Raw genomic sequence first — 22609 nt, 5'->3', positions numbered from 1 at the left:
TTGTCGTTGTTGTTGTTTAGGGTGATCATTACAGTTGCAGGGGGGTTGGTGGGTTTGGTTTGCTGGGTTTTCTGTTTAACTTCATGCAAGTCATGCTAAGGAACCCCTCCACCGCCCTCCCCAAATAAAATAAAATTAAAAAAAAAAAAAAAAGGAAAAGAAGGAAAAGAAATCCTCTACGGTCAGTTACCATTTGGCCGTAGAAAAAGCTACGTCCGTCCTAGTACAAGACCTGGGCCACTCGGACTCGTCCGGCAAACCTGCATGGCGTGAATTTACTCTGTCCGAGGGTGAGGAGGGGCTGCTGGTCCACCCAGATGCTTAATAGCCACCAGTGTCCTCGGCCAAGCCGCCTGGTCAAGTCACTCTCACAGCCTCTGTCGGCATATACTTAGCAATGACAGGGCTTTCTTTGCAAAGATCTGTATGTAAAGAATACAATTAACACTTGAGCTTCTCTTCTTGGCTTTCCCATCCCGCTTGGTACTTAGTTTTTAAGGAAGGAAGAGGAAAGACAGAACAGCCGCATGCAGAGGCAGGCAGATTCTTCTCCAGCGGGCTTGGTTTTCCCATGCAGTGAGCCGGCCCAGCACGCCTCTTTCTCCCTCTTGGGGACCGGGTTGAGTCCCTAACTCTCCTACTCTGCATGTGGCTTGTGCACTGGAATTATCCTGAGAAAATCAAGTCCTCGGCGCTGTCATGGCTCCATGAGAGCAGGGCCGGGTGGATGTGGGTGGGGGCACTTCACCCTTGGTGCCTCCCAAACACTCTGGCCCCCCACGCCTCTGTGGGATTGGGGAGCAGGTACCACCCGTGGACAGTGGTTGCCGCCGAGCTCCCTTGGCCACTACAGGGAGATGGGGCTTCTTCCGTCCCACACTCCCTGGGCTTCTGGAAGCACGGTAAAGAGACTCTCCTGTCTGTTCTTTTAGGCCACACAGATTGATCCAATAGTGACGATGAAGGAGACAGGCAGCCCATGAGACCTTACTGGGCAGAGCACAGCCACAAAGTCTACCTGCTTTCCCCCTCACTCCCCTGGGCTGCCCCTGCTCCTGGTATTCTAGAGCCTCTACCCAGGAAAAAGCCAGGTGCAAAAGGGAGCATCAGGCCTATCCATGGAAGGTGCCAAGGATGGGCCCACCCCAGGCCCGCAGCCCTCCACCATGCAGCACCATGCGGGCAGCGGTTTGCCGCACTGGGGTCCGAGGGACCTCCAGGCAGGGCAAGGAAGCAGGGACCAGACTGGATCAGGTGGGCACACTAAGCACCAGTGACCAGAAGGACTTCCCCATCTCAGTATAGGCTGCCTCTCCTCTTCTGGGTTGGGTTTGCCCTTTATTTGGAATTCTGTGTTCTCTCCTTGTGTATTGTTGGACCACTTCAAGTACTGGAGCAGTTGTGAATGGCCACCGTCTACACCAACTATTGCTCTAAAAAACCAACTATCCCTCGGGCCCAGCCTGCTCACTCTGGTCAGCATGCATCCCGTGTGAGCATGTGAGGCACTCCCAGACATGCACGAGTTGCCCAGCCAGTCCGATATGTCAAGGATGGCTTCCTCTACCTTCCAGGCCAATGCCTGAAGCCTGGGGCTAGGGTGCTCTGGGCCCCTGCCTCAAGCTTCTCTCCAGCCCATGCTCAAGCTCTAGTGGAAATCTTTTCCCCAGGAGGTCAGACTAAGATAAGGGTCTGCTAACAAGGAGACCTTGAACAGAGGCCACTATGGGGCTCAGCCTTCACCAACCACAAGGGGGCGCTGATCACACCCGGGGCGGTGACCAGGGAACGAAGGTGCTGCACGGGGTGGTGCTTCACCTTCTTGGCAAGTTCTCTAACTGCCACTAGCAATATTCTGACTAGCACACATCTTACCTCTGCAATGACATTGGTCTCACCCCCAAGCCCTGAAGCCACCTCTCTTCATGCCTCTCCTCCCACTGGCCTACAGATTCTCTTTAAATGGTGCTCTTCCAGAACATGCATCCTTGGGTGGTTACGTCCACAGGGTCCTGGCCAGGCCAGGCCCACCCCACTGCCCTCCTCAACCAAGGGACAGGGGAGATCACTTTGCTTTCTGGGTCTCACCTGCCATCTGCCAGAGCAGCCTGGAGGAGTCGAGACTCCTCCCACATCCCCGGGTAACACCCTGCCTTAGGGTCACAGCCCCGTAGTCAGCCAGCCCATTCCGGCACCCCTTCCTTTCCCCTCGGCTCAGTCCCAACCCACAGCTGCCAGGACCTCAGATTCTCTGCCAGCCTGACATCCTACTTGGGAGAAAAGGACTCAGACCTCCAAGGGCCAACCCTTGGGGGGGGGGGCTCCTTCTGCACCTTGCCCCCCCTCAGCGTGCCTGCCTGCCCCTCAGCACCCCTCGCCCGCCGCCCCACCCGCCCATCTGCAGGAGCGCGAGGCGGCCCAGCTGATGCAGAGTGCCCCCCGCCTCCTCTACATACCCTTTCTCATTCCTCCACCAGGTGGGCACGCGTACTCCCCGGTTGATAAGAGGAAGCAGGGTCCGTATCTCTCGCGGGTGCCCGAGCGAGTAAAGGGCAGGCCCTCATCAGGAGTGAGGGCCTGGTCTATGTGGGGGCAGTCTTCGTTCGCCAGCGCGGCCTTCGCCACCTCCCCATTCAGTTTGGAATCTTCAAACATATAAGCAGAAGCTATTGAGACACTGAAAACTGTTTAGTGGGGGAGGGGGACAGGCCAGAGGTGGGGCATTGGCAAAGGGCAGCCTGTCCCTGAGGACAGAAAAGTGAGTGGACCATGGAGGGAGGCAGGAGGCTGGGGGTCCCCGGCTCATTCAGGCAGCCTATGGGCTGCCCACAGTGCAGGGAAGGAGGGGGTCCTGGGTTTGCTCAAAGTTTGCAAAAAGATGAGTTAGTGATGGGTCCAGCAAGTGCGGTGCTGGGGGCCTGGCCCAGGGCCCAAGGCAGGGCCGATGAGACAGGATGGTGTGGATGCGTCATGGGTAGGGGGCCAGACACAGAGCTCAGGGAGAAGACAGACAAACACGCAGAAAAACTCCAGTCCAGAGAGGTGGCCTTTGCAGACCTCTCTCTCCCGCTGACCAGAGCCTGGCTGCCTCCCGTCCACATCTAGCTGGCTTCTCAAGGCTTCCCTAGCCCCATCTAGACCCATCAGTCAACTCCACCCCACCCCCATCGGGATCCCACCGCATCACACCCTTCACACTGTCCTCCACACACACCGTATCTCATCACTCATCCTGCCCCGACCCATTTGGATTCAACCTGGTCACTCTGCGTGCCCCACCCCCTGTACACACCAAGCCTGGCCACACAGTCTCCTCTGTCCCCAGACTCACTTTGGTCACTCTGTATGCCCCACCCTCCATGCAGACTAGGCCTGGTCACAAAGTCTCCTCTGTCCCCAGACTCACTTTGGTCACTCTGTATCCCCCACCCTCCATGCAGACTAGGCCTGGTCACAAAGTCTCCTCTGTCCCCAGACTCACTTTGGTCACTCTGTATGCCCCACCCTCCATGCAGACTAGGCCTGGTCACAAAGTCTCCTCTGTCCTCAGACTCACTTTGGTCACTCTGTATGCCCCACCCTCCATGCAGACTAGGCCTGGTCACAAAGTCTCCTCTGTCCCCAGACTCACTTTGGTCACTCTGATGCCCCACCCTCCATGCAGACTAGGCCTGGTCACAAAGTCTCCTCTGTCCCCAGACTCACTTTGGTCACTCTGTATGCCTCACCCCCCCATGCAGACTAGGCCTGGTCACAAAGTCTTCTCTGTCCCCAGACTCACTTTGGTCACTCTGCATGCCCTGTCCCCTATCCAGACTACTCATGGTCACCCAAGTCTCCTCCAAATTCAACCTGGTACTCTATATAGCCCACCCCACACGTTCCAGGCCTGGCCACACAGTCTCTCTTTCCCCACACAGGTCCAATTCAACTAGTCCGCTCCATCCCCCACACAGACTTAAGCTAGTCACTCAGTCTGCTCTGAGCCCCACACAGACCACGCCGGTATCCACCATCCCGTTCCGCCCCCAGCGGGCCTGGTCAGCTTGCACGGGCACAACAGGGATGTATGCATGAGGCAGTGACAGCGGGCCATGATTTGGGAGGGCTTCCCATTCCTCTGCCTCCTCACGGCAGCATCCCGGCAAAGCAGAGCAAATGGACGTGTAAAGACTACAGCGGCGGATGGACTCGGGTGGGTAAAGGGGAGTCTTGGCCTCTTTGAGAGCCTGAGAAGGAACCTGGGCAGAGGTTTGAGGAAACATTCGGGGGGCAAAGCACGGCCAGAACAGGAGCTCTCCCTCTCCCAAGTCCAGAAGCAGAGCCGTGGAAGTCTCTGGAGCTGGCAGAGGTAGCTTGTCTGACCTCGGGTCCCGCCCATCACTCTTGGGGACTGAGCCTGCCCCTTGCTCTCTGACCTCAAAGCAGAATCTTCCAGGCCAGGGTAGGGCAAGTCAGTCCCCACGGTGGGCTTCCTCAAAGACTTCATCTGGGGTGAGAGAACCTCAAGGGAAGACGACACCAACATGGGTGTGAACACGAGGGGAGACTTCTCTGAAAGACTAAAGAGGGGACCCTCCTCCGTGACCCTGTTCACATCATGTAACTACACGCACAAGTGATCCTTCTCCGTGTGCACACACTCAGCGTGCCCGCGGGTGGGATCACGGCCCGTGTGCACATCATGTCACTACAAAGAGGCAGTCAGTCAAAAGAGAAATGGACCAATCAGGTTTATTCGTAAAGCAAATCCAAAAAAAATCCCATCATAATTTTGGAACTTAAAAAAAAGGTCTGTCGTACAAGATGGCAAAGCATTTCACGTACAGTGCGTTTCTCGACAAATCCCAGGGGCTTCGCTCCCCGATTTATTCTGAACCAGAAAGGCCAGTTACCAAGGTAACTCTGACACCACGTGACTGGGGCCTCTCTGGGGTCTGGGAGCTGCCTAGCACTTGGGGCGTGTCTGTGGGCACACACGTGTGCCCACGGACAAGCCCCGGCCTGCCCCCCATTCTGGCCGGCCCCTGTCTTCCCTCCCAAGGGAGGGGCTGAGGGAGGAAGGCAGCGGGAGAAAGAGGGGAAATCTCAGGGAGGAGAGAGTGGATGAGGATGTGGAGTTGGGGCCCACAGTACCCTGCACAAATTGTCCTCAAGGGGAAAACGGCAAATCCTACCCGGCAGCATCGCCATCTGGGAGGGGAGCCAGGACTTGCTGTCTCTCTGTTGGCCATCATCTGTCTGTCACTGGAGATATCTGCAGAGGGTAGTTCTTGCCCAGGGGCGGGTCAAAGGTGGGCGGTAGAGCCTGAGCCCCCACCCACCGGCTCTGCCCCTCAGTGCTGCGCCCCTGCAGAATCAAGCTCCCTTGGCCTTTAAGGGGCCCAAAGTCGGGCTGGTCTTCCCTGCAGGGGCAGGGGGCAGGGGGCAGGGGCAGCCATCAGGCATCCTGGGTGGGTGTGAGCTGGGCACCTTTCTCTCCCTGGAGGGACTCCAGGATATCCCTGGGGCCTGTTTCTTCTCTCAACCATGATGACCTTGAAGGGGAAGGTGTGTTTAGGTCTTGCTCTGTGAAGGAGCCAACTTCCTACTCTGTGGTTTGGGGTGCTCTCAGAAAACTGGGAGCATTCTCCCGCCCCAACTCCAGAGGGGTGTCTGGAAGAGAGGCCACAAGGAGGGGCCAACTCTCGAAACCTGGAGAACCCCTGAAAAAGACCAGAGGTGCCAGCTCACCCTCCTGCCCCCATCCTGTCCTTTGAATGAGATGGCCACCAGGACCCCCGGTTCCCACCTGCTCCCCAGAAGGCTCAGAGCCCTGCCCCCCCCGGCCCCAGGCCCCTCGGCCCCCACTAGACCCGCCGGCCTGCGATGATGAAATGACAGCATGGGCAGCGTCTCACGGAGATGGTTTCCAGGCTTTGAAATGGGCTGAGATAGATGAGCATCCGCAAGAGGGTCATTTTTTTTTAAACTTTGGAGCAAGGAGAACCCGGTGTCCGGGCCCTCAGCCAGCGGGGCCGGCTTTTCTGCCCTGCTCTCCGGGCCCCGCCAATGTACTTACTGTTCACACCAGCAGCGGGCGCCAGGGGGCGCACGCCGGGCTGGGGCAGGGTGGGGGTTGCTGGGCATTTCCTTGGGTTTAGCCCCGAGGGGTCTGCCCAGCTGGGGCTCAGGGAAAAAGTCCCAGGCTAACTGGGGACAGTCTGTGAGAGACACGAGCAGAGTATAATCACGAGAACTGGCACAAGTCATGCAACAAAACGAGGAGAGAGAGAAACATGATTAGTGGAGAGAGAAAGAGAGAAAATGTGAACAACACAGAAAAGAACACCCATGCCTGGCCCTCAGAGTGGGTTCATTTCTCTACTGCTTCCACCTTGGCCCACCTGGGGGCCACGAGGACCCCCCCTCCGGGCCGCAGCTGCCCCCCCTCGCCCTCTAACACGAGCGCAAACTCGGTGAGCCCATTTGGAAAGGCCCTGCCCACACCCTGCCTGGTCACCTCTGCCCGACCCTGTGACCCTACCCGCGCCCCCACCCCTCCTCGCCCCGGGCTGCCACCACTCCCGGCACCCACTGCAGCCCAGCAGGGGAAAAAGTGGAGGGCCAGGCCTGGGGGCACTCCGGACTCAGCTGCTCAGAGGAGAATCCCCCTCCACAGATGCCCCAGAGGCTGCAGTGGTGGCTCCTGAGGAGCCCAGATAGGAGCTTGCTCCAGGACTTCATGCTGCCCTACATGCCCATGGGCAAAAAGTGAGTCTGGCCACCAACCCTCCCCCCTGTCAGCCCCCTGCTCACCTATGGTGGGACCCCGCAGCCCCGGACGCAGCACCACAGAGGACCAACCCGTATCACAGGAGCGGAGATGGACAAGACACGCACGTGAATGAACATGGCAGGACAGGGGGAGCATTCCGAGCTCTCCAGAGCAGGACCCCGGCTGCAGACGGGGGGAGGGAGACCCTTTCTGGGAGACAAGCAGCTGCTCCTGGGCCATCAGCCCCACGCAGTCCCTGACTATGTGGTGTGCCCTGCTAGCATCCCCCCATGAGGCACTATGATCCCCACAGGATGAACCCCTCCCGCCCCCCGCCCAAACACTGAGGCCATGCTAGCCATGGTACAGAGGAGGAGACCAGATCATCCCTCACAGACACACAGACCTGAAGCCTCAGGACAGACCAAGAGGTGGAGGTGAGGGAGGGTGCTGTTGATACGACTGGGAGGCCTTGCTTGAGTCCTGGGGGGTCTGGCCCTGTGGGGTCAGGGGTAGGGGAAGCGCCAGAGCCGGGCATTTAGCCTTCAGCCAGATTCTAAAAGTGGAATTGGAGAACCCAGGTTTCGTGGAGGCCATTTGAGTGCCCTTGGGGGCGGAGTGAGGCTGGAAAGGCCTTGGGGGCTGCATCTTACCTCTCTCAATTCTTGTAGGGTCAGATCTCCACCCACGTTGGCCTCCCTCACCTCTGGCCACCCCACTCACTCACAGACACACCCACACCCATCTAGGTGTGTCGGTGCGAGCAGAGAAGGAGGCAAACAGGAAGGGACTCAGTGATACAGAGATGGGGAGGCCACCCCTTGAGGACCACAGACCTTGGTGATAGATCATCAGGGTCTCACGCATCAGCTTTTGGAGGGAGGAGGAGTGTTCTGGGGCGGGGGGGGGGTGGTGAGTCTCACAGGGGTCTGGGAACCACGATGGATAGGTCTGGACAGCAGGACAGCACCTCCAAGGGAAGTGAGTACTTGGGAAGGGAGGGAGGGCGGAGTGTGGGGCTGGGGAGAGAAAGGCAGGAGGGTGCTGGCATCTGGGCTCCAGAGGGCAAGCTTGAAAGGCCCCAGATCCCTCCTCAGCCAGAGATTGCCTGAGCCAGCGCTCTCTGGGTCCCTGAGATCTGGGGCCATAACAAGGAGGCTCCCCGGAGCAGAGCTGCCATGACTATGGGGCCCAGGGGATTCACCAGGAGTGAAAGGGTTCACAGGTCTGCTGCAGCACGGGAAGAGGGCTGTGTCTCTGGGATTAGCTGGTGCGCATGTCAGAACACAAACGTCTGTACTCGGTGTGTGTGCGTGTATGTGTGTGTGTGTGCGTGGGCTCTCAGCACATGGAGAAAACTGGCATTTTCTAGGAGTACAGAGGAGTCTGTGCCTGACTGGAGTGACTGGGGGTCCCTGGTAGGCTGGCCTGGGCACCCAAGCCCGGGGCACTGATCCTGACAGATCCAGTGTTGGAGAGGATGTGACAGAAGGGCCAAGTAGCGCCATGGTGGTGTCACCCAGGTTGAGCTCTTCCTATGGGGCCCAGAGTGAAGGTGGAAGCTAGGCCAGGCCAGACCCTCCCCAGAGCCCCAGGAATCTTCCTTGCCATGACAGTGGCTCCTGAGGTCAAACGTCCACCTAATCCAGAGCAGAAAGGTGGGGTGGGAGATTTCCACTGGCCTGTGCCTCACCTGGTGAGCAGGACCCATGCCTTGCCCCACTCAGGGCCCCTGTTCCAGCCTCTGAGACCCTTGCCCAACCCATGGCTCAGCCCAGGACACTAACCACATTCCTTTTGGGTGCCTACAGGAATCCAGGAAGCGGGAAGGGGAGGGGTATGGGGCCAGATGAAGGGGGAGGAAAGCCCCCATGGGCAGAGAAGTGGGCCTTGAGGGTATTGCACTAGGCAGCATAGGTGTGGGATGAAGCCAGGTTGGGAGCAGGATGGGGTGGTGGGTGCATCAGCAGGGAAGAAAGAATCAATCATCCACTGGGCGAGGCCACTCAAACCGGGGGAAACTTGCTCATCCAGGGCTGAGCTAGCCTGCCAGACCTGGGCACAGGGACCTCCTCCATAGACTAAATGCTACTTATCACTCACTCAGCCTCCCTCACCCCGGCACTTCTTAGCTCAGTGTTGTCATTCTTCTCTGGGTCATTCATCTCCTTGAAATCCCTGTGTCCACAGAATAAGTCGATGGTATTCCATGGGTAGAGGTAGACTATGGGCTTTATATCTTCGGACCAGAGCCCCGTGATCAACTTTATGTGCTATGTGCAGGTTCTCATAAAACTGAGATAGTCCCATAACGAACCACTAGCCATGGAATATGAGAATATATCCCACGGTGACTAGTATTGTTTCATGGCCCCCCTCCCCCCTGGACCCCCACTGGATTCACGGGAATGTGGTTGTACACTGGTCTGGATGTCATGTATTGCTGCTGCAGTCCCCACTGCCGGAAACGGGGAGAACCCTCGGTGGGAGGTTGTTGCTGGTCTGTAGTGCTTTCGTCTAAGCTGCCCGGGGTGGTGGCCCCCTCTAGTCCTTTGCTCACCAGTCGCTTCCATCAGAAGGCCACCGGAAACTCCCACTCGACCATCAACCCAAACAGACAACGTGAAAGCTAGAGTCGCTCCAACAGGTTCCTAAAGATAAATGCTAAACTCTAGAGTGGTGGAAGAAGATGAGTTGGTTCGGCATGCTATGGGGTAAGTAAGCTTGTTACGGAGGGCTCCAGACGTCTCCTGGGACGCACCTGGAGCTAGGCAGCCGGAATCAGAGCAGTTCTACTCAGCTATGGAGACAGGCTCTGTTGGGGGTGAGATTCCTGGCTACTGCCTTTGCAGGGACCCTCCTGCCAGATCCCATGCACCAACTGTGCCTTCTGCACAGCCTGAAGGGAGCTGAGTAAAGACCAAATCAGAAGCTGTCTGGCATTTCCGAAATTCACCCACCCCTGCCCTGCCCCGACACTGGGACAGTGGCCCGAGTCAGAGACTCACGCTTGACTCCTGCCCACCGAGCAGCAGCCCCCTGGGCTCCTGCTAAGAGAGTCCTCAGCAACCTCGCGGGCCATGTCGTCTCTTCAGAACCTCACGAGACCAGCGCGCCAACCTCCTTACCCAGGGCCACCAGTGAGGTTCCTCCAGCAGGCTCTCGCCTTGTGAATTTGGCTGCCCAGCATCTCCCTGGGCCCCCAGGCTCCACACCTCGACACTGAGTGCGGGGTCCGGGGTTGCCCACGGAACTAAGGAAGCAGTCTGACTGAATCTGGAATCATCGCTACGGGGGGCAGAGGTGAAAGGTCAGATCGACATGCCTCTAAGAGGTTTCCTACCTGCTCTGTTAATTTCTAAAATTTCTTCCTGGGCCAGCGGGCATGTGTCACTCTGAGTACTGTGATGTGGAGAGTTTACGACAGATTTACAATAATTGGGAGATCCCAGCTGCGGTGGCCGTGGAATATGCTTCTTTTTTTTCTTTGGTAGTTTCTGCTTAGCCATGGCTAAGGAGTAATACATCCCAAAATTGTTCACGATGACGGGCACGGGCATGGCGATGGTCAGCACACCCGCCAGCGCACACAACGCTCCCACCAACATGCCGGACCACGTCTGCGGGTACATGTCTCCATAGCCCAGCGTTGTCATGGTGACCACGGCCCACCAGAAGCCAATGGGGATGTTCTTAAAGTGGGTGTGCTCACTGGCGCTGGGGTCATTGGGCTGTGCCCCTATCCTCTCGGCATAGTAGATCATGGTGGCGAAGATCAGGACGCCCAGGGCCAGGAAGATGATAAGCAGCAAGAACTCATTGGTGCTGGCGCGGAGAGTGTGGCCCAGAACCCGCAGGCCCACAAAGTGGCGGGTCAGCTTGAAGATGCGCAGGATACGCACAAAGCGGACGACACGCAGGAAGCCCAGGACATCCTTGGCAGCCTTAGAGGACAGGCCACTCAGGCCCACCTCCAGGTAGAAGGGGAGGATGGCCACAAAGTCAATGATGTTGAGCGAGTTCTTGATGAACTCCACCTTGTTAGGGCAGAAGACCACACGCATGAGGAACTCGAAGGTAAACCAGACAACACAGACGCCCTCAATGTAGGTGAGGAAGGCCTCCGTCTCCGCCTCCCGGTAGTAGCGCACTTGCGTGCCATTCCGAACAGTCTCGATCTCTGTCTTGTTCACGATGGGATTGAAGCGCTCGTGGGTCTCCAGGCAGAAGGTGGTGATGGAGACCAGGATGAAGAAGAGGGAGGCAAAGGCCACATACTGCGGAGGAGAAACACAGCGTCAGAGGGAGGCCTTCCCACCCCAAGCAAAGAAACCTGAGGTACCTTTTCATTGGGTCTAGTCAGAGGCCAGGCCAAGGGAAGACGCCTGCACAATGCCCCCCTCCAACGTGGGCCAAACTGATGGGCCACTTTTCCCTCCTCAGAGCACCAGGTAAGGAGGCTCGGGGGCAGGTAAGAAGTTGTGGAAGAGGTTGCTTTATTTTCACAAATGCTTTTCCTTTCCTCCTGGATGCACAGCTAGACTATATTTACCAGGCTTCCTTGGGGGTTAGGTGGGGTGACGTGACTGAGCTCAGGCCAGTGGACAGCACATAAAAGGGGCATGCACTGATGACAGGCCTGGCTCACAGAACCTATTCTACTCAATCTTCCAGGCTCTCTTTCTTCCCCCAACTGCCAGTTAAATCCTGAGGGCCTAGGGGCCAGTAGGGCCACCACAAGAATGTAGCCTCGGTTCCTGAAAAGAAAGATATCCACTAAATACCTGAGTGGGAAATAAACTACTAATGTATTAAGCTGCTGTGACTTGGGAGTGATTTAGTAAAGCACTTAGCCCACCCTGAATAATAAAAGTGACGTAGCCTGCGGAGGCCGAAGGTGGCAAGGGAATGACGGGGAGTAGCTATGATGGAATCTGGTCCCTCAAAGGCCACATGGCCCATCTTTCCTCATTCCTACTGTAGTCCATTTGCTCTCTCAGGAATCTGTACCTCGTTGATGCGGTCTCTTTCAGGTTCTTTCCCATCTAGAACTGCAAAAGATATATATCAGCTCCAGGGCCTCAGATGACTTTTATACTCCCTCTCTGTCCCCCCCTAGGAACTCCCACCACCAACTTGGAGGTGAGATCCCCCTTCCTGGAGGTATTGAAAGAGAGGCTAAACGGTCATTTGTCGACGATACTGTGTGGCAGGTTCAGGCATCAGAAGGAGAATCAGACTGGGGTCCTTAAAGGCACCATAAACCACAGTGTCTGCTCCTCTCCAGTTGCCTGTCACCACTAGGGTAGGGGAGCGGGTGGGAGGGAGGAAGGAGCTGCTGGGGGACTGGGGCTTTCCAAACATATGTGGGTGCCTCCTCCCCTCAGACCCCACCAGTGAGAAGGAAATGGCTGGGGTGACCCAGCCTGTCCAGAACCACCTGCTCCGGCCCTGAGCCCCTGGAGAAAGGTTCAGGAGCTCCTTTGGTTTGGTTTGCCGGCCCCATCTCATGACCCTGGGCTTCTCTAGCTGCCAGCAGACACAGGTACCTGAGGGAAGAGAATGGAGCAGCTGTCTGAGTTCTAAACCCTCCTGCTCAGACTGAATTCCTCTTCTTCCAGGCTTCAGTCAGGCCTCCCAGAGCTCTAGAGGAACACTGGCCAGTGGGTTCTCCTCCAGGAGCCCGGCTGGTCATCCCTGCCTGCCTGTACCCACAGCTCCCCTCCTCTCTTCTCTGGGTGCCGCCTTCTCCCAGCCTGTGCAAGACAATGTCCGGAGCAAGGCCATCTTCCTGGAAGTGGCCCCAGGCTATACAGTCTGGAAGGGGTGGCCCCTGTGTTCTCCAGAGCTGTCCTCACAGATAACTTCAAGGAGTGCCAAGACCCCACTCTGTATCCACAACAAGAGGCAGCCATGCTACTTCTAGCGACCCTGTAGTCTGCATGGACGCACCTCCCCCCCTGTGGCGGTAGGCAGGGGGCAGCACTGGAAGTCCAAGAACAGTCCTGTCTGGGTTGACCATGGCCATGGAACCTGGCACCTAGCATGGCATGCTTCTCGAAACCAAGAACTATATGGACCTTTCAAGTCACATTCTGGGTTGGAGAAAGGGGAGAGGAGAGGGAAAAGGACAACGTCAGCATTTTAGAATGCTAAAAAGTAAGAGCAGCCTTTAGAGATTATCTGGTCCAAGGCACTACATGCTATAGATGGGAAGCCTGAGGCCCCCAAGTAGGAAGAGGTCTCCCCGAGCCATGCATTGTAGTAGGCTCATGGTCCTGTTGGTTTTAGAGCACTGGACCATTTTCAAACATTTTATCCCAGACTACTATCAAGTGCGTCCTTCCTCCCATCCACTGATCGATCCCTCCTTTCTGTCACTCATCTATCCTTACTTCTTTCCTTCTTCCCTCCCTCCCTCCCTTCCTTAGTTCTTTTCTCCCTCCCTTCCATTCCTCATCCTTCCTTCCATCCTCTCTCCCTCCCCCTTCTCATCCCTCATGCATTCATTCTTCCCTTCCCTTTTCTCTTCTATTTTCCTTCCCTCCTTCTTCCTTTATTTTCTCACTCCTCCCTCCTTAGTCCCCTCCTTCCTTCCACCTGCCTGTCCATCCATCCCTCCCTCCATCCGTTTGTCCATCCATCCATCCTTTCTTCCTTCCACTCTTTACCAGGCACTGGGTTATGCCCAGAAGAGTGGAATAAAGCCTCAGCCCAACCCTCAGGGAGCTTCCTGCCCAGCTGAGGGTGAAGGGCACCCACAGAGACACATACAATGCAGGGGACTGCAAAGTCAAGCTCCCTCAGCCCTATGAGGCAGGTGGGGTTTGGACAAGGTGAGGCAGGGTAGCTACAGACTTAAGCCAGGTCTTCCAACTCCAGAAACAGCTCTTGAAAGATCCCTACAGAAGTGGACCAGGAAAGCAAAGTGGAAGCAACTGGAAAAGACCACCACCTCTGACCCAGGTTGATCCAGCTCCAGAGCTCCTTCCATCACCAGGGCTGCCAAAGCTCTTGGGGCTAAAAACACATTCCCAAATGCCGGGTATTTGCCTCCAGTACCTCCTCTGGAGGGCCCCATCTTAGAGCTTGGCATTCACCAGATCCCAAAGGGCAGGCCATGCCCCTCCCTGGATTTTGTGAGAGAGGAGAACATGCACATTGTGAGTGTCCGAGGAATGCTGAGAGGCAGGGTCCACTGCACCCCTGGTCTCCTGATCCTGGCCAACGGCAGAAGGCCTGAGACACCTCCCCTCCCCACTGCACCATCAGCCACCCACCTCCTCCAAACCTCCCCCGATCTGTCCTCCTCTGTCTCCTCTGCTCACACATGACTCTCTCTCAACAGGACCCCTACCATCGAAGCTTTAGTAGGCTTTAGACTTAGAGTCTCAGCCACCAGTCCAGTCTCCACACACCTACCAGAGCTGGCATCCCAGCTCTCTGCCCAGGCCACCTGACCATGCTGCCCACGAAGAAAAACCCTGACTCCTCAACCTAACACAGGAGATTCTCTGTGCCTGGCCCCACTGACTTCCCAGGGCTCTCTTCCTACATGTACCCAACATTCTTGCCACATGAAACTCTCTGACATTTCTGACCCCTCTCTCCATGTCTCCCCTGACTCCATGTCTTTGCACTTCTGGAAAAACTCATTCATCCTTCAGTACCCCCCTAAGTAGCCCTACTCCTGGGACATTTTCTCCAGGTGAGGCTCCTTTTGGTAGCTGAGGCCCTAAGGAGGCAGCAAATGAAGGGATCCCCCCAAAGAGTCTCTAAATTCACCCCCAGGGGGGCAGCAAGACTCTGGCTCATTAGTGCTTGGGGAGACTCATGGAAACAGCTCAGACACGGCACTGAGGTCCCAGGGGCCTTCTCACTCCCAGGGGCCTTCTCACTCCCAGGTGCCCCCACAGGCCCATAGAGCTCTCAACTTATCTGCCCCTCTCACAAGACAGGTCCTGATGGGAGCACTGAGGCCCTGAAAGATGGCAAGTCTTATAAAATTAGGGTAGAATAAATTATTGGTTCTCAGCAACTAATGGGCATCCTGTCTAGATTCCTTCCTCTCTGGGCCCCAGTGCCCAGGGGGTTGGTGGGGGTGGGGTGGCAGTAGCAGCCCAGCCTAGAGCCAGGTGCTAGGCCTCCTTTCTCAGGAGGAACCAGGGGAAGTGGAAGCCAGGCCTGCTGCCCTGTCTAGGCTTCCTGAGCACCTGCTTTCTTGGCCTCTGCTGCTAGTAGGCCTGGTTCTTAGTCACAGGGAGAGCCCCCAGCAACATCCAGCTCCAAGTGGGTCCTTAGGAGGGCTGTGGAGGAAGGTGCCCCTGGCTCGCTCAGCCTGCCACATTCTCCTAGGCCCAGAGACCAGCAGGCCAGTCACAGCACACCGCCAAAGCAAGAGCTCACACCCATCTGAGTCCCAGCTTCTTTTGGTCCATCCTCAGGGAAGCTGAGCACAGGAAGGAGAGAGGAGGTAGCTACCAAAGCGAAGGACCCATTCTGCACCTTTTGTCCTCTCCCTGACCTAGTGAGACAGGTGGCCTTACCCCACTCTGCCAAGAAGGAAACCCGGGGACAGAGAGGTCAGGGACTAAACCAAGGCTTCAGAGCTAGTGATGAAGCTGAGGCTTGGACCCAAGTTTGTCCTGCTCCAAAACCTAAACTCTTTCTACCGCCAGAGTTGCCAAAGCTCTTGGGGCTAAAAATACAGTCCTGGACACTTAGTAGCTGGCCCTGATTGGATCTGGATGCCACCATCTTGGAGCTTGGCACCTACAACTCAGACTCCCTGAGGGAAAGTGATACCCACCCACTGTGAGGGAGAGAACTGGGGTGCCTGACTCCTTGGGCAGGGGCCCAGCCATGTCTACATTGTTCTTGGGCCTTGCTGCCCAGGACTTGCTAGCTACTGGGGAAACAGCAGCCCCGGGGGCAGGGATGCTACCTCTGGGGATGGCCAAGCAGCCTCGGCAAGGAGTGAGATCAGGAGCCATCTCTACAGCAATCCTGGGCTGACACCCCCAGGACTGTAGGGGCTGTAGGCAAGGGCAGGGGCTGCACCCCATGTAAGTTGCCTGCCTCCCAATCCCCAGTCACCCAGAGACCACGGACACATACAATTACCCAGAGTACACACCTCACCCCTTACCTAAACACATATGCTGTCCGTGTGGCCACACAAACTACAGCCCAGTGTCCCAACCACACATACATAGATGGATGGTACTGAAACGTATTACCACACACGGAACATAAACACGCAGGTGCCATACTCTTCCGCAAGGTGCACACGGCTGCGGCCCCCCACAGCACTTGGGCACACATGCTCAGAGCACACGGATAATGCAGCAGCCGTTACCACACAGCATTCTTGCTATGAATAGAAGAGACCCCGGGCATTGCCACTCAGCTGGCCCCTCCTCTGCCCACCTCACCCCCACCCCAGGTGTGACTGACTCAATGTCTGTCTCTCCCACAGGACAACAGCTCCAGCCCGCCTTGCCTCTGCCTCCTCAGCCTTTCCGTGCCCTCAGCCTGCTTGCCCTGCTCGGATGGTGCCAGCTCCTGGATCTCCAGTCCCTAGACTTGCCCTTCATCTATCAGCTTCCTGATTTCCTGCCATCTGCCAGACCTTGTCTCCTTTCCCACCCCAGCAGCAGCCTTGCCCCCCACACCCAGGATCCAGGCCGCAGTAAGGCCAGTCTCTCCTGGGCTACTAGTCTGATGGGAGCACAAAGGGAGCTTTGCCTGACATTCCAGGGACAGTTGTCACCTAGCCTGGCCACCTCAGAGGCCACCCAGTGAAATTTTAAGACAATGCAGGCAAGATCGCCTGATAATGCAGCATAAACCCAAGCTGACAGTCCTGGCTTTTTTTTTTTTTTTTCCCCAGAACCAAATCACAAACTGTGAGAGACCCACCAATTGTGTTCTAGAAAGTGGTAGCCATGGCAACGGAACGAGGCATCCCATTTCTATGGTAACCAGGGTGGTGAAGCTGTTGGCTGCAAAGTCAGACAAACCTACTAAAGATCTGTTGACTTAAGAAGATGTTTCATAAATCACCAAGTTATTTTTATTGTAACCCCACCCCTGAAACCATAAATCAGAAAAGCAATTTACTATCTATTAAAATGACCAATATGTGCTATGACTTCCATTTATAAATTATTTATGCCACAGTCATCTGTAGAAAATTGTGCTTGCCTTTCAGAATTGTTCAGGCGTTTGCCGTGGGGATCTGTGCTCTTGCAGTTTGGCATTCCAGGAACAAGACGATGGTTGTAACGTGGCACAGGGACCGCCATTCTGGCCCGACGTTCACTTGCTGGGTGACCTTGGCAAGTCACTTCCCCTCTCTCGGCCTCAGTTTCATCACTGGCACACTGAGGGATGGACTTGGTCCCTTCCGAGGGTTCTGAGACCAGGCAAGGCTACAGGCACTGGGGCTAATCATGGGAACCCTGGCTGCTGTCCAGGCCCCGAGCCCCCTGAGGCTTCAGGTCAGTTTTTTTCGCCTAATTAGATCTGCCCAGCGGGGGTACACAGCGTTTGAGTTAATCCATGCGGAGTCAGTGATGCAGAGCAGGCGGGATGGCCAATTGGCCTAAATAAATTGTCAGTCGAGTTGAGTTTGGAAACTGAATTACACTCATCTGGACTTCCTTGGACTGGGCAGGCCTGTGGTGTGCTGGGCTGGCTGAGGACCACAAGGGGGCGACTGGGGAGGGGGCTCCTTGGGGTCTAGTCCTTTTTTTTGGTTCATTAATAAATGGGGGGTCCTGAGCACTCAGTCCTGGCACCCGGGTCCCTGCCCCTGTTCCTTTTCACTAATCCTTCTCTAGCTCAGGGAGCAGGGCGAGGGCAGGGGGAGCTCCCCATGGTGCTACATGGAGGGTTTGAGCAGGAGCGTGTGAGAGTTTGCGCAAAGAACATAACATGGCCAAGTGGGTGCCTGTTGGGGTAAGTCCGTGTTTGGGGGTGAATACTGGGTGAGGGGGAGAGGCTGTGTAAATGTGGAGTAGGTATACACATGGTGAACATGTGTCACCGGTTTATGTGACCTAACTCCAGGCATGCACGAAAGGCTTGTGTAAATAGTCACTATGTGTAGATGTGTGCTTCATACAGGTGGTAGAAGTGTGTGTGTGTGTGTGTGTATTAGGACACATATGAGTTGTGGTGTGTGTGCTTGTATGCGTACAAGGACACGTATGGGGTGTGATGTGTATGTGTTTGTGTGTATAGGGACACATATGGAATGATATGGAAGGGGGTGTGTACGAGCCATCTCCTAGGGGAATCAGAGTCTCAGCACTCCGGATATGTGTTCTCTGAGGTGAGACCCAGCCCAGGGCCATGACCAGAGATGGTCACTCACATACTGTCTAGGGGTGTGCCCCTTTCTCTGGAACTATCTGTGACTGAGAGAAAGAGGAGAGAAAGGGCAGGGATGGGGAAAAGGCCATTGAGCCAGCCCAGGGAAGACCGCAAGAGGCAGGGCTGTGTTCAGATCTGAATCCCCTCATGCTGCGACACCAATCCTGTCAGCCCTGGCACCCAGCCTGGGCAGTAGGGGGAACCAAGGCCAGAAAAGCCGTCCCGGGCCTCCAGACTTCCAGAGAGACACTTCATTGACTTCACTCATGACCCTAGGCCTTGGCCATATCCAGAAAGGGCTGCCCCAACAGCTAGGCTGGCAACTTTTGAGGTGGCAGGGGTTCCCATGTTGCTTTCATGCCAGGATGCACATTATTTCACATTTTGGAAATGATGTACACATCCTTAAAATAGTCTATCTTACCATATCACCAACATGCTGTAATTTAACTCATGTCATGTCTTAGATCGATGGTACCTTGGACTTGTGAAAACATGGTCAGTAGAAACCTAGAACTCCAGGATGGAGGAGGCCCTCAGAGCTTTCTGGTCTAAAAGCTGCCCCTTGTGGCAGGAATGGAGAATTGGAGAAACAGCAAGGGAAAGGATCCATCCAAGGTCACAGAGCTCTCAAGGTAGAGCAGAGATGACAGTGTTAGTACTGGGCTGCAGTCTGGAGCTTTCATCAACATGGCCTCTGAGCCCTTGCTCGAAACGCCCTCCCAGGCCTCTCTGCTGTCCAGGCCCTGCTGCTGGCCAGACCCCAGGTCAAAAGGAGGCAATGGCCGTAGCAGAAAGGACAGGACCTTGAAGTCAGATCAACCTGAATTTGGGGCCTGGATTGGCTGGTGACCTTGGACTAGTTACTGCCCATTTCTGAGCCTTCATTCTTGGATAGTAGGGGGTGGGAAGACATTCCCTGCCCTCCCCTCCCTTGGGGTGGTTGTGATGATGAAATGAAATAATACAGAGAGCAAGAAGGAGGTGTTCAAATATATCGCTTTGGTCCCCACACAACCCTTTGGCCTTCATGGGCCCTCCCCTCCTGGTCCTCTCCCATCACAACAAAGTGCTTAGGATCACAGTGTCTCAGATGTAGAAAAGTGAAGACTCTTACAGTCACGGGACAGAGACTACTGAGTTGGGAGACACCTGGGGGACTTGGGAAGACCTGCCCCCACATCACGAAACAGCACCACTGCCCTTCAGAGAGCCACGCAGGTGGCATGAGTGAGGCTGGGTCCCTGCTCCTGCGTGGGCCTGACTGAGCAGCATAGTGACCAGTCTGCCCAACTAGGGCCAGCCCTGGTTCTGGAGAACAAGGGAGGAATGTCTCCTGAGAGCCAGCCCCTAGCAGATCCAGTGGGACAGGGTCAGAGGAGAAGTCTCTGCATTTAGCACAAAGGAGAACTTACTTGGTGGTGGCGAAACCCAGACCCCTTAGGAGGGTGGACAGGAAAGCAGAGAGTAAGAAGCCCTCCCTGGAGGTGCTCGGTGGGGCACGAGGGAGGCGGGAGTGGGCAGAGGCCTGGGTGATGGGGGGATGGTGGTGGAGCGTGCCGGGGGAGAGTGACTCAGTGGAGATACAAATGCAGAGTCCTTGGCCCCATGCCCAGACGGTTCAGTAGTTGTGGGTGGGACCAGAAATTTCCCTTTAACTTGTGCCCTCGGTGACTCTGATGCCGCCAGCCCCATCTTGGCATTTGAGATCCATGAGGTCAGATGAGACCCAGGTGCCAAGCAGCTCAATATCTGAGCCTGAGACCACACTGGGGACTGGGAAGCCAGCAGCATGGCAGAAGGAGGAGTCCAGCACTTGGCTTTAGAGACCTGAGTTCGAATCCCAGCTCTGCCATTGGCTGTATGACTGCAGCAGGCAAGTTGCGTCTAGGAAACTCAGTCCCATCATTTTTAAAGCGGGGACATCACAATAACAACAACACACCCAGGAAGCAAGATGCTATTGGAGGTCCCGGAGGAAAAGGCCAGGTGTCTAGGGTTTCCCCAGATCCAAGGCAGAATCCTGGGATAGGGAGAAACCTCCAGACTGCCAGTTCCCTTGCACACTGGTATTCCAGGAGCTGGGCCAAGGCGTTCCTCCACAAAAATCTAAACACAGCATTTTTTCCCCTGAATTATTGGGGGGTGGTAGTTGCAAGGCGCAGCAGCAACAGCTAAATGGAGAAATGTGTTTAACTTTAAGTCTTTTTCCCTAATTTTTTCTGCTCCTGCTACCACTTGCCTGCTAACAGACCAGAAGCAAATGACAGCCTCAGGAGAGCCAATGGCATGGCCTTCAGAGCCTGTTTCCAGGCGCCACAGACCAAGGCAGAGCTATGTCCAAAGACCCAGCACTGTGGCCTCCAGCCCATGAGGGACACCCCTCAGGGTAATGGTGACTTAACATGCCCACTTCCACATGGTTATCCACGTGAGTCCCTGCCGTGGGGCTGGGAGCAGATGAAGCTTGGCGGGAAAGGACACTCAAGGTCATACAGTGAGTGGGATGTGAGCCAGAGCTCCCGGGCTTTCCGGTCTAACTCTGGTAACAAGATGGAGGCTAATGATGGCAGCTTCCCAGTCACGAGGAGGCCCCGTCTCCCGTGCTCTCCACGCATTGGCGCATTTAAACCTCACGCCAGCCTCAGAGGTAAGTTCTGGTGTTATCATCACTCTTCAGATGAAGAGTCTAAGGTTTACAGAGATGAAAAATCTTGCCCAAGCTCTCAGAGGTTCTCAGTGGCGCTGTCGGCGCTGGCCGGTTTCGAAGCCCTGCCCTTCAGGCCTCCCGTGGGCCCCCGTGAACAGCTGGGCTGGCTATGCATGGTGTACGTCAGGCTGGCTGTGCCCCGAGAGCCAGACCAGGCTGCTCTGGCCGGGTTTCAACCTTAGTCAGCCCCAGGGAGGTACAGAGGCCTGCATGCCTTAGGGGAGTGGGGCTGTGCTAACCCAGAGTGCCCCTACGGCCCCACAGGCCAGGAAGGCCGGGGGTCAGGGCCCCGGACGATCTCAGCAGGAGCCAACATCCCACCCACTCCTGTGACCTGGAAGTCCCCCCAGGAGACCAGACAGTGCATACCCTCACCCATTAGCATCTTCAGCTCAGACAAACACCAGTGTTCCACGTAGGAAATCACTCTATTTCGGGACTTAGAACTGGGTCTAACTGTGTGTTTCTGTGGGGTCTACTTTTCTGTTAGTAAACGGTCAGTTATGGAACCCTTCATATTTTCTCGTTGGCTCTGACTGCCAGGGAGCTCGGTTAAATTTAGTGCTCATTCTGAACTAATTTTTCACTTGGGGTTGAGGTATTACTATTTCTTCTCTTTATTATATACTACTCCAATGTTTTCCTTTCTTCTTTATTTCTAAGGATTCTGTTGCATGTGTGCCTCACGTGCCCCAAACTTCTTTGTGCCACAGACTGGAATACGAAATATGTGACTGAGACTCCGAGATCAGGAAGCGAGTGGGACGGCACCCCATATAGGATATTTGGCCTCCCATGCAGGCAACGCAGTAACCCCTCGCAGGAACCCTGAGGCAGATGTCTCTGTTGGTGACCGCTGGTGATGGAGACTTCCCAAGGCCACTCAACCTGTCTTTGGATAGCTCTAGAGATGTGCATTTATCACGTGTTCAGGTCAATCTTCCTGCCTTTCTCCCAGAGATCCAGGTCTGCCCCCTGGGGTCACCAAAACATACTCCCTCCTCTTCCCTGTGACAGCCTGCCCACACTTACAGATGGACCTCAGGACCCACCTCTGAGCCATCCCTCCTGCAGGCCAGGCTTTCTCTGGCTTCCACCACATTCCCTTTCCTGGGCCAGGCTCCCCAGTTTCAGAGCCTGATTCGGTTAAGCACTCACTGTGCGTGGCTAAAGGGACCACACGCTTTGCCTTTACCTTTTCTGATTCCCCCAACAACCATCTCGGTGACAGGCGTCTTTAGCTTTGTTCAGCGTCATCGCGCTGTGCTATCAAGTCATGATGATGACCATTACAGGCGTGATCTCACTCATCTTTAAAAACTTCTCTGAGGGAGGGGCGCCTGGGTGGCTCGGTCGGTTAAGCATCCGACTTCAGCTCAGGTCATGATCTCACGGTCCGTGAGTTCAAGCCCCGCGTCAGGCTCTGTGCTGACAGCTCAGAGCCTGGAGCCTGTTTCAGATTCTGTGTCTCGCTCTCTCTCTGCCCCTCCCCTGTTCATGCTCTGTCTCTCTCTGTCTCAAAAATAAATAAACGTTAAAATTAAAAAAAAAAACACTTCTCTGAGGGAGATGTCATTATGTCCATTTTTCAGATAAGAAAACTGAGGTTCAGAGGGGTTAAGACACGTGCCAAAAAACCCCCAAAATCCACATAGCCTGAAAGGGATAGGCAGAACTTGAAACCAGGTCCCTGACTCTAAAACCACCATGCTCCACGGCTTTCATTTATAAATCTCTTTCACATCCACCCAGGTAGCCTGGGA

At 55.6% G+C, this 22609-nt stretch overlaps 1 protein-coding gene across 1 annotated transcript in view; it reads right to left on the bottom strand.

Annotated features, from left to right (window-relative positions):
- KCNC1 (potassium voltage-gated channel subfamily C member 1) overlaps positions 1-22609 on the bottom strand; it is a 43275-nt gene continuing 20666 nt past the window's right edge. Inside the window, exons 2-4 of the mRNA XM_007098468.3 lie at positions 10101-11034; positions 2457-2645; positions 1-422 (exon numbers count right to left, since the gene is read on the bottom strand). Coding sequence (XP_007098530.2) covers positions 358-422; positions 2457-2645; positions 10101-11034 — 1188 coding nt within the window. The 3' untranslated portion in view covers positions 1-357. The remainder of the gene's footprint in view (positions 423-2456; positions 2646-10100; positions 11035-22609) is intronic.

Source organism: Panthera tigris, chromosome D1 (genome assembly GCF_018350195.1).
Source record: "Panthera tigris isolate Pti1 chromosome D1, P.tigris_Pti1_mat1.1, whole genome shotgun sequence".
NCBI lineage: Eukaryota > Metazoa > Chordata > Mammalia > Carnivora > Felidae > Panthera > Panthera tigris.
Note: the sequence above shows the minus strand (reverse complement) of the source record. Positions and strands in the feature narration are given on the sequence as shown.